This window comes from Pinus tabuliformis, chromosome 6, assembly GCF_031772625.1.
Source record: "Pinus tabuliformis cultivar Carrire ecotype Pingquan chromosome 6, CPIR1, whole genome shotgun sequence".
NCBI classification, from domain to species: Eukaryota; Viridiplantae; Streptophyta; class Pinopsida; order Pinales; family Pinaceae; genus Pinus; species Pinus tabuliformis.
This window is the reverse complement of record NC_142292.1, coordinates 50,560,938-50,572,958: the sequence shown is the minus strand read 5'-3', so window position 1 is coordinate 50,572,958 and position 12,021 is coordinate 50,560,938. Positions and strand designations below refer to the sequence as shown.

At 40.8% G+C, this 12,021-nt stretch overlaps 1 protein-coding gene across 1 annotated transcript; it reads left to right on the top strand.

Moving 5' to 3' along the window:
• The first annotated feature begins 489 nt into the window (after positions 1-489).
• Positions 490-3,550, top strand: LOC149257157 (pentatricopeptide repeat-containing protein At2g13600-like). Its single transcript, XM_089413664.1, has one exon. It carries the CDS (start codon positions 654-656, stop codon positions 3,129-3,131), a length of 2,478 nt encoding a protein of 825 aa, XP_089269790.1. The 5' UTR covers positions 490-653; the 3' UTR covers positions 3,132-3,550.
• The last annotated feature ends 8,471 nt before the right edge of the window (positions 3,551-12,021 follow it).

Sequence of the window (12,021 nt, the reverse complement as noted above, 5' to 3'; positions counted from 1 at the left end):
AGAGAGAGGAAGAGAGACAAGTAGAGAGGAAGAGGGAGGCAGGTAGGGAGAGAGAGAGAGAGAGATTGAAAGAGAGTGTGTATGTTTGGTGGTGAGATAGAGAGAGTGAATAAGAAAGAGACGCATATATACAAATATAAATATTATATAGTTTTATATGACTAGCCTAGATCCATCTTAACCCCTAGATCTATCAATCGCCGAAAGAGATCAAATCTCATGAGGTGCAAACCTCTCCTCAAATTTTATGCTAAAAAAAAATTTACACCTCAAAAAATTAAATCCCTCTCGACACTTAATAAATCCAAAATTAAAATAGATCTATACTAATATAGTATTAGTATAAGTTATAATTCTGATACCCATTGCTAAATCTTAACTAAACATACCCCATTGCTAAATCCCTATAAAAAGAGTACGAAGTACTATATTTATTCTCGTCCCTCATAAGCCAATGTTAATAACACCCCATCCAACCTTGGCAAACACTTAAATTTCTTAAAGTTTACGAAATTAAAAAATATGTCGTCAATCACACATGTAATTTGATGCTTTTCAATTACAAAGCAGAGCATTGCCCACAATGGCAATGGCACATCCAGCACAACAATCAACACATGGAAATATGAAAATCGGCCTTGTTTCTCGAACAGATGTTCCATCAGAAACGTATAAACACTACTACTAGATTTCGCAGAAGTGGGCGGATTGTCCACAGTGGTTCTCATGATTTCGGGCTTTCCTGTAAACAGGACTTAAGCATTCTGCAAGTTTTGAACCAGCGCCTAGAGAATTGTACATATGATTATCTATTGCAGGGTTGCCATCATCGGAAGGCTTTTCCAGAAGCCAGACTAGTTCATGCCCACATGATTCAGACGTCATTCCAATGTGAAGATATATCCACAGGGAATAAGCTTGTAAGCCTGTATTCCAAGTATGGGTATCTGGCGGACGCTCGCAGAATCTTTGATCAAATACCTTACCGCGATGTCATTTCATGGACCACCATTATTTCGGCATATTCGAGGCAGGGTCATGATGAGGAAACCCTAAAACTGTTTTATCAAATGCAGGAAACAGGCATTCAACCCAATCAATTCACCTTTGCCAGTGTTCTTCGGTCCTGTACAGGCTTGGCAGCTCTTGAGAAGGTCCACCAAGAGATAATCAGAAGTGGGTTTGAATTTGATTTGTTTGTGGGCAGTGCCCTCTTGGACATGTATGCAAAATGTGGGAGTATTGAGAATGCACGCCATGTGTTTAACAAAATGTCTCAACGAAATGTGGTAACTTGGAATGCTATGATTGCAGGATATGCACAGAATGGTTTCTTGGATCAATCCATGGAACTCTTTCAGAACATGCCTGAACGGAATGTTGTGTCTTGGACAACTATGGTTGCAGGGTATGCACGGAATGGATATGTTGACAAAGCCCTGAAGCTCTTTTATGAAATGCCTGAAAGGAATGTTATCTCTTGGAACGCGTTGATTGCAGGATGTGCACAGAATGGATATGGCGAGGAAGCCTTGAAGCTTTATCAACAAATGGCACTGACGGGTATGATGCCAAATTCAGACACGGTTGCTAGTGTTCTCCTAGCATGTGGCAACTTGGCAGCACTGGAATGGGGTAAGGAGATCCATGAAGAAATATTTAGAAGAGGATTTCAATCTGATGTTTTTGTGGGCAGTGCCCTTGTAGACATGTATGCAAACTGTGGAAGCATACTGAATGCACGATGTGTGTTTGACAAAATGCCTCAGCGTGATGTGGTCTTGTGGAATGCCCTTATTACGGGATACGCACTGAATGGCGATCTTGATGAGGCCTTAACGCTTTTCCAGCAAGTGCCTGAACCAAATGCAGTCTCATGGAATGCAATGATCACAGGATATTCACAGAAGGGGCATATTGATGAGGCCTCGAACATCTTTTGGCAAAGTCCTGAACGAAATGTGGCTTCTTGGAATGCAATGATATCAGGTTACATGCAGAATGGGTATCCCAATGAGGCCTTGAAGTTTTTTGAGAAAATGCCTCAACAGAATATGGTCTCCTGGACAACAATGATTGCAGGATATGCACAGAATGGGTTGATTGATGAAGCCCTGAATCTGTTTCAGAACATGCCTAAACGAAATGCGGTCTCCTGGACAGCGATGATTGCAGGGTTTGTACAGAATGGGTATGTTGACCAGGCTTTGAAACTTTTTCACAAAATGCCATACCAAAACGTTATTTCGTGGAATATTATAATTGCGGGATGTACACAGAGTGGACATGGTGAGGAGGCTCTTAAGCTTTATCAACAAATGAAACAAGCAGGTGTGAAGCCAAACCCAAAAACCTTTTCCAGCGTCCTCTCAGCATGCGCCAACCTGGCTGCCCTGGAACAGGGAAAAGAGATCCATGAATTAGTCGTTGAAAGTGGATATCAATCTGACTTATTTGTGGGAAATTCCCTAATAGACATGTATGCAAAATGTGGGAACATAAACAATGCTCGAATCGTGTTTGAACAAATGCATCAACATGATGTGGTCTCCTGGACTACAATTATTATAGGATATGCCGTGCATGGTCATGGCAAGGAGGCCCTTAAACTCTTTGAACGAATGCAATATTCTGGCACAAACCCAGACGATGTCACCTTTCTAGGTGTTTTGTCTGCATGCTGCCATGCAGGTCTAGTGGATGAGGGCAAACAATACTTCGATTGTATGAAAACATATTATCACATCATACCTGCAATGGAACACTATGGTTGCATGGTTGACCTTCTTGGCCGTGCTGGCCGCCTGGACGAGGCACAAAACTTTATCGACAAAATGCCAATAAAACCTGATGCTAGTGTGTGGGGATGTTTGCTAAGTGCCTGCAAAATTCATAACAAAGTTGAACTAGGTCAGCACGCGGCAAGACACCTTTTTGAGTTGAACCCTACAGATCCCACACCTTATGTATTACTGTCAAATATGTATGCTACAGCTGGCAGGTGGCTTGACATCGGAAAAGTGAGGGGAATGATGAAAGACAGGAATATTAAAAAGAAGCCTGGATGCAGTTGGATTGAGGTTAATAAAGCGGTTTATGCATTCATTGTAGAAGATAGTTCAAACCCGTAACACAAATATATCATCCACAGTTGGAGAATTATTTGGACGTAATATAAAGGCATAGGATACTGCACAAAACACTAAATGTGCTGAATCATATTGAGGAGTAATAGACAGAGGTGCCACCATAGTTAGAAGTTGGCAACGGGTTTTGGGCATATTAGCATGTGCCTTAGGGGAGCTAGTCAGACCATCAAGAATGATTGCTTTGAAGAGCTATTCAGACCATCAAGAACAGTTGCCTTTTTTTGACAAAGTTTGTCACCGAGATAGTTGCACCAAAAATCTGTTTGAAGGGATGTCCATCATTTCTATGATTTCGTGGATCGATTGCATTCTTGTGGAGATTATTGATGAAACTAAGCAGAAAAGTATTCCATGTATTACATTATTCTCAAGAATGAGGTATTATTTTTTATTCTTACTTATTTAAAGCTGGTTATGTTGTGTAATGATTCAACCATTTAGCCTTACAAAAGAGAGAATCAACCTTCGACACAAAAATGGGATAACCTCAAAGGTCAGGCCTGTTATTGAGCTAGCTAGAAGGTAAGGTACCTTTATTAGAAAGGTTGACAGTCCTTACAGCTCTGGATTTTTGACTTTTGATCTTTTTTGCTTTTATATCTTGCATCACCACTAAGTTTCATTGATTTGCAATATTGCCTTTTTTTTTTTTTTTTTTGCTAAAATGTGTGAGTTTTCTAATAAGTATTCTGAAATGAAAAAACTGAAAACTGAATTATCAAATTCACTTACTAAATATGTTGAGTATTCTAACATAATAATAGCAGCGGAAAAATGAATTTTTGAAGACACAAGTGCACGACAAAACAATACACCAGAAATTTACCCAGGAAACCCAAACTGGAGAAAACCTGTCAACTAGTGTGTTTTTATTATTCTGCTCAGCAAAATCTTCAAATAATGATTACAAATCTGAGGGAAAATTTCCCTTCAATTTGCTAACCCTCAACACCGCTGGTCTGCACACTCTTTCCCTACTCCGCCTCCCCGCATGTGCATTGTACAAACTTGTACAGGCTAATTCAGCCCTTTTGCACAAGCTAATTTTTCCTTGGAAGAGAGTGTGTTGGCTGAAGAAATACGCTGAGGCTGTTCGGCCTATCTTCCTGCCCTAGTGTGCTGATCTCGAAAACCCTTCCTGGGCTAAACACACAAATCATCTACTGCATACTAGGTTGACCTAGGCCCACAAACTCCACAAATGGCTGAGATTAAATTTCAATGGATGGCTGAGATCGTTTCACTTTTTGACTATAGGAAAATATTAATTTTCCTAAGTCAAAATAATAAGAAAAAGTAAAATGCGCCTTCGCATCACTTGTGGGTCCCTCTGCCAAATTTAGTGCATCTCTAAATTTAGCAGAACCATTCCTTCTCTAACTCCATTTAACACTCCCTCTTAGAGAGGAAGGTTTCTTGAGCTACACCCAGTTTGTCCCTGAAATAGACAAAGCTCCCTCTAGTCAAAGCTTTGGTCAATATGTTTGTTCTCTGCTTTGCTATAAGAGTGTGCCAAAATCTAATCTTGCACCTCTGAACACAATCTTTGATATGGTGGTACCTGATCTCGATGTGCTTGGAGCGGTCATAGAACGTTGGATTGTCAGAGAGCTTAATGCAGTTTTGATTGTCACATTGTATGATTGTAGGCTCCAACTTCTCACTGAAAAGTCCAACAAGCAACTTCCTCAACTAGATAGCCTCTCTAGTTGCTAGCCTGAAAGACATGTATTCAACCTCGGTTGAGCTCAGTGTCACTAATCTTTGCTTCCTACTGAACCAGGCAACAACTGTTGACCCAACATTGAAGGTGCAACCTGAAGTATTCTTCCTATATATGGAACCTTCTGCCCAATATACATCTGTGGAGCCTTTTAGCTTCACTCCATCAATTTGTCTCTACAACAAACCATAATCCACTATGCCTCTAAGGTACTTGAGGATGTGGCAGCAACCCAGTGCACTCTAGTAGGTTCAACCATGAAATGGCTCAACTAGTTTAGCGCATAGCAAATGTCAAGTCGTGTGTTCACAATATACATCAGCGACCCAATCTATTGTCTAAAAAGTGTGGCATCAACTCGCTCTGCTCTGCTAGCATATACCTTCCTCCAGTTTGTCACCAAAGGTGCAGCCATGGGCGTGTAGTCCTACATGCGAAACCTCTTGCGAATCTCTAGAGCATACTTGTCCTGTCCCAAGAAAATTTGTCCATCACCCTGCCAAACCTCCAACCCAAGGAAATAGTGCATAAGCCCTATATCCTTCATGTCAAACTCTGTTGCAAGATCCTTCTTGCAGTCATTGATGAGCTTCTCGTCCCTTGTCAGTATGAGGTTGTCTATGTACAACACAAGAATGAGAAGTTGTCCACCAACCATAATGTAGTATAGGTTAGGGTCAACTTCACTCTTGGTGAAGCCTAATCCCAAAAGATAGTTGTCAACGCGAGAGTACCACCAATCGTGGGCCCTACTTGAGCCCATAAAGAGCTCTCTTGAGCTTGCACACATGTGTCTCCTTGCTATGTGTCTCAAACTCCTCTAGCTTCTTTATGTAAATCTCTTCCTCAACAACTCTGTTAAGGAAGGCAATCTTCACGTCCATTTGGTGGATCTTCCACCCCATTTACATTGTTAGTGCCAATATGGTCCTAATGGATGAATAGTGGGCCATGGGTGCAAAAGTCTCATCATAGTCAATGCCCTCCACCTAAGAGAACCCTTTGGCCACGAATCTAACCTTGTACTTCACTACACTCCCATCAGCTTTGTGCTTAATCTTGTAGACCCACCGAGATCCAACCACAGATCTGCCCTTCAACCGTGGCACAATCTGCTAGACATCATTTTGCATGATGGAAGAGTAGTACTCCACCATAGCATCATGCCAAACTTGCTGAGAGGTGAGTCTAAAGACTTAGTCATCAATGCCATATAACCTGTGTATCTTTGTGGTTGTTTTCTCTACCTGAATATAGAGTTGGGTGCCCCAACCATGTACTGAGCCTCCTGAATCAATTGATCAACCCACCTCGACTTTCTTATGTCTGTGCGAGATGTTACTACTAGAGTGGGCCCTACTCGTTCCTCTCTCTCCTCTTGCTCCTGCGTTGCCTCTTCATCTGATTGGCGCATGGTCTTCCCAACAACTAGTTGTGGTGTGGTCTAAGGTGCAGGTTGAGCCTCTTGCTTAGGAGCTTGCAACTCCACCTTTGATGTAGCTTGGTCATGCTCTAAGGACTTCCTGAGAACCCTTTCCTCCTCAAACTTGACATCATGCCTGATAACTATCTTCCTCAGTGCTAGTACGTACGCCTTGTAAGTCTCATTGTAGCCCACGAGAATGCTTCGCTGTTGTAGGCTCCAACGTCTTTCGGCTCTCTGAAGGCACGTGGTAGTAAACCAAATTGCCAAAAATCAGGAAGTGAGAAACATCCATCTTCTTGCTGGTGAATGCCTCCTCCGGTGTAACTCATCCAAGCACCTTATGTGGATTCTTGTTCTACAAAAAAACTATAGTGTCGTATGCCTCTGCCCAAAGAAATAATGGCAGACCCTGGTCATGCAACATGGCCTTGGCTGCTCCAACAATGTTCATGTTCTTACGCTTTGCTACCTTGTGTTATTGAGGGTTATAGTGTGTGGTGAGCTCCCTCTTGATGCCCTGCTTGGCATACAAATCCTTGAAGTCATTGGAGATGTATTCTCCACATTATCTAATCTCAATGCTTTGACCTTCTTTCCTGTCTGGTTCTCCACCAATGCTTTGAACTCTAGGAACTTTGAGAATACCTCGTCTTTCTTCTTCATGAAGAAGATCCATGTCTTCCTTGAATGGTCTTCAATGAAGGTGACGTAGTACCTGTATCCTATGAAGGATGGAGAAGAGAATGGACCACAAATGTTTGAATGAACCAAGTCCAAGGTGCCCTTAGCTCGGTTTTCACTACTAGGAAAGGATGTCTTGGCATACTTGCCAAGTGTGCAGCCCTTGCACACATCATGTTGGGACGTGTTGCATTGTGGCAACCCTGTGGCTATCTCCCTGATGATTTTCAACGCTCCCTGGTGTAAATGGCCCATACGCCTGTGCCTTAGCTCCCCAAGGTCTCGACCCTGCTCATGGCCCTCTCTACTACTCAAGGTCACGACTGTGCCAAACTGTAGGTTGTAGAGGTTCTTCACCCTCACTCCAATTTTCTTTGTTGCTCCAAAATTTAATGACTTGAGGAAGGCCTTTCCTATGCTAAAGATAACCTCATATCCCTTGTTCTCCAAGGTTGACACTGAAGCAAGGTTTTTCTTCAACCCTGGGACGTAGATGACATCTCTAAGGTAGAGAGGATTCCCAAATTCCCTCTCAAACTTGACAGTGTCCACGCCCCGTGTTAGGTACCTTCCATCATCTCCCATCTCTATGTGAAACTATGTGTCCTTTTCCATCAGCTAGCTGAAATATTCCTTGTTTCCAGTCATATGGCGGGATGCTCCACTATCAATGTACCATATGATGTTGGCTACTGAGCTTTCCATGTAAGCTATGAGAGAGAAATCCTCAAATTTGGAATTGAACTATGTTGAAATATGTAACTAGGTTCAGTCTTCATAATGACATATGTAATCGTGTTTTTATGTATTTAATGTAAAATAGAAAAAAATAAAATTGTTATTGTCATTCTTGAGGCATGGGTTTCATGCTCAAGGAAAAATTATTTATAGGTCAAGCACCCATTGAGTGCTTCTAGGCTTTGTCATTGAGTCTACAAGTCAATTGAGTCATTGTCATGTATGGAAGACCCTTTTAGGCATGTTACATCTTGTAAAGAAAATTTATGTAAAATCAAAAGTGTTAAATAGACCCTCCAAGACCTTGTCATCATCAAAAGAACAAGTTTGCCTTCATGAGTGGACAAGTCGGCCTAAAGGAAGAAATTCGACCTAGAAAGAAGCCTATATATAAGAAGACTTCAGCCTCATTTGAATATCATCTTGTTAAAGTTGACAACTAGGGATCAAGGATTCACTCATCCACTATGTAGCAAAGATGGAAACATCGAAGGAAATCTAAGAAAAGTTGGTAGAACTATTTTCCGTAAGCACTGTAAGAGAGGTTATATCTTTGAGAACCGAGCTATACAAGGTGAAGGTATCAAAGGAAGAATGGGTAGCCTCATACCTTATGAGGGTGTCACAAATAAGAGACCAACTACAAGAGTTGGGGGAAATAATGTATGATAAAGAAATGACCACCGTTGTGCTCAATGCACTACCTGATGAATGGGTCAACTTTCTATCTAGTATCTATGGAAAGAAGGAAGTCATCACATTCAGTGAACTCTGGTCACTATGCAAGATTGAATGATCTAGGAGGATCCATCGATCCAAATGCACGTGTTTAAAGTGTCGTCATTAGTGTTCATAAGTGTCGTTCAGTGTCGTCATTGCTTCAGTTCAGTTTGACGTTCGATAGTGTTGGTAATGATCAGGTTGTTCAGGTAACATTATGGTTTCATGGCGTTCAGTTGATGTGGTGTTTTACCTGGTTGTCTACTTATGTCATCGACAGTTCCGCCAGGGTTTGGTCGACGGCACGTGTTTTGTTGTTCGACTTTGCATGATTTATGGTTGATATAGTTGATTGTGTAAAAGGGTTCGAGTTAAAGTATCTGGTCGACGACATAGTCTTGTCATCGTTACCAATGTCAGTTTCAAAGATGTGATGGTCGTCGTTGTGCAACGTTGACGAATGGCGCACGAAGACCACAAGGATGTATCGGGGTCGATCGTCTAGTAAAGGCTTCAGTTTCACCGATGTCGCTGTGCAGAGCCGACATGGGTCTTTGAAAGTTAAATGAAACCTAAAACCTAAGCCTAGACCTAAACCCTAACTCCTAAGCTATCTTATTCATCTTTGTTACCCTGAGAATTCTATGCAGATAACCTATTTCTAAACCATGTTCAAGTCCTATTCTACACATCCAAATCCTATGCTAAGCCATTAAAAGAAAAACCTAATGCATTACATTTATGTATTAAACCTAAGCCCTAATCCTAAACCTATGGCATTCAAAATACATTACATCAATATGTATTAAAATACATTTCAAAAAAGCCTAGCCTACATAACTCTTGGTCTATGTATTAATATTAAACAAAACAATACAAATCAAATATCATAACAGTGCTAAACTGCACGGGTTATAGACCGCAACGGCATTGTAAGGTCATGTGACCACATGTTAAAAGACCATCGGAGGACCTAAACCGCGTATTGAAAACCGCCAACAACTAACTTGTCGGAGCACATGTGAACAGTGCAGAGGATTAACCGCATCGGGTTTCTTAACAATTAAAGTTAACCGAAAATTGTAGCCGCATCGGAACAGTCGGCATGTGGCCGCCACTATCACCATTACCGCGCTGTCATCTGGAACGGCTGGCATGCTAACCGCGGTCAGTTAGGTGTTCATATGTGACAGTTAGCTAGAGCGCCTAGTTAGTGCTGACAGCTAACGGTTTCAGGGTTTCTAATGTTTATTTTGGGTTTTGTTTGTTTAAATTGATTTGTAATTAATTCAACCTTGTGAATAAACCCTACGGTGTCCAACACCTAACCATATCAACCCCAGAAGTCAACCATTTGCAACCAAATTCATTCCTAATTGAGCCTGAGGAGGTTTTAATGCATCTACAGGCTTATAAAAGATAGATTTGTTCATTGAAGAAAAGAGGAGAGTGTTTTCAGTTTTCATGTGCAGGTTTTGGAGGTTAGAGGCGGATTTTGTTTTCTGAGTTTCGAGAGCATTGGTAGTCGGATTTGGAAACCGTAAGCGGCGTTGGAAAGTTGGTTCAGAGAGCCATCTGATGACAGAGGTTAGAATTGCCTGTGTGCAAGTTCAGTCTGACTATATCACTGTGTAATCCACTTCTTCTTCTCATTCCTAATAAAACAGTTGCCCATCTTGAAAGCGGACAGGGAGACGTAGTCCATCAGAGATGAACTCCATAATCAATATCGTTGTCTGATATATCTGTGTTTTCGCTATTTATACTTCTGTTTTGCATATTTCTTATGGTTTATCAGCTGTCGTAAAGTGTTCTGCTCCAGCTATTTTCCTCGTTTTCCGTGCTTTCGGTTTTCATTCAATTCACTAATGGCTAATCAACTCTACATCAGTATTTAATATATGATCATATCAGATCATATAATTTGGTATTAGAGCAGGTTTTCGTTTGTAGAGTTGCCATTGAATGTTAACCAGGTCTAAGTCGCAACGAGGAGAAGGAATCCTTGAGCAGATCGATCCAGAGATTGGAAAGTGACGAGTCGTCAGAAATTGACCATGTCAGGATCTGATGCAGGTGAAAACACTGAGACTAAGATGAGTGAGGAACAGTTTCAGCAGGCGTTCTTAACTATGCAGCAAATGTTGGGAGAATTGTACGAAGACAAGAAGGCGAGAGATGCAGCATCCTCTTCGAAGGCATCGAAGAAGGACAAAGGTAAAGGAAAGAATGATAAACCTCCTTCACCTCCATCATCTCCATCATCCTCTTCTTCTTCTTCTTCTTCCAATGCAGCATCTGAAACGGATAAGAAACCTAAGAAATCATCTCTTTTGAAACTTGATGTTAAATTTGAGTTACCTGTTTATGATGGTGAAATGAATCCTAAAAAGTTAGATAACTAGATAAAGCAGTTAGAAGTGTATTGTCGCATTCAGAACATTTCTAAAGATAAAACTAAAATTCAGTTAGCTACACTTAGAATGAAGGGAACAACTTTAATCTGGTGGGAAAGCAAAACTCAGTTAGATGTAAAACAAATAGGAAAAGTCATCTCTTCATGGTCTAAGTTTTTGAAAGCTCTTAGGAAACAATTCTATCCTTTAGGATACATGCAACAAGTTGTTATTGATTGGCAACATCTGAGGCAAGGTAAAGGGCAGAGTGTTCAGGAGTTCAGGAAGAAAGCATTGGTGCTTAGTATTTCATTGGATACACGTGAAACTTTGTTAAAATACATCGGCAGTTTACATTCATATTTGCAGCATACTTTATTAATGTTTAATCCTGATGATTTTGACGAGGTGTGTGTTCAGGCCATACATATTGAATCAGGTGGCAGACCATTCAAGTTGTCATCTCAGTCATCCAAAGAGATGGAAAACAGAGAATCCAGAGACAGTAAGGGGAACATTTCGAAGAGAAAGAAATCAACAATCGTTCAAAAGGAAATACCTACCTGTTCTCATTGCCAGAGAATCGGTCATGATGAATCGAAGTGCTAGAAACTTCATCTAGAACTTAAGCCCAAAAAGTTCCTTAAGGCAAAGGATGAAAAGAAGGCTAATGCAGCAATCCAGCAAGACCTCGGTTCAGATTCAGGTGATGAATGGAAAATAACCGCCATGGTTACAACAAGTAAAACTTCTGATACTGGTTCAAGTTCGAAATCTAATGTATCTTCTTCAAACATAAATCCTCCACATGAGGATAAACGAGTTGAACTCTTCCACATAAGGATAACTTCTAAGCATACAAAGATTGACACAATGTTTGACAGTGGGTCGCAAGCAAATTTAATATCTGAACATATAGTTAATCAATTGGGATTGGAAACACAAAATCATCCAAGACCATACCCATTAGGTTGGATTAATAAATCAACTCAGATACATGTCACAAAGCAATGTCGGTTAAAATTTGCAATTACATCTAAGTACATCGATGAAGTGGAATTAGATGTGGTCCTAGTAGACATTTGTGGAGTTGTCTTAGGGAGTCCTTATCTTTATGATAGAGATGCAGTGTTTTATAGAAGAGAACATAAATATCACCTAAAGAAAGAAGGGATCGAATTTATTGTT

What these genes read in the sequence shown, in the direction of transcription:
- LOC149257157 (XM_089413664.1), top strand. Translation starts at nt 654, where the DNA reads ATGTTCCATCAGAAACGTATAAACACTACTACTAGATTTCGCAGAAGT.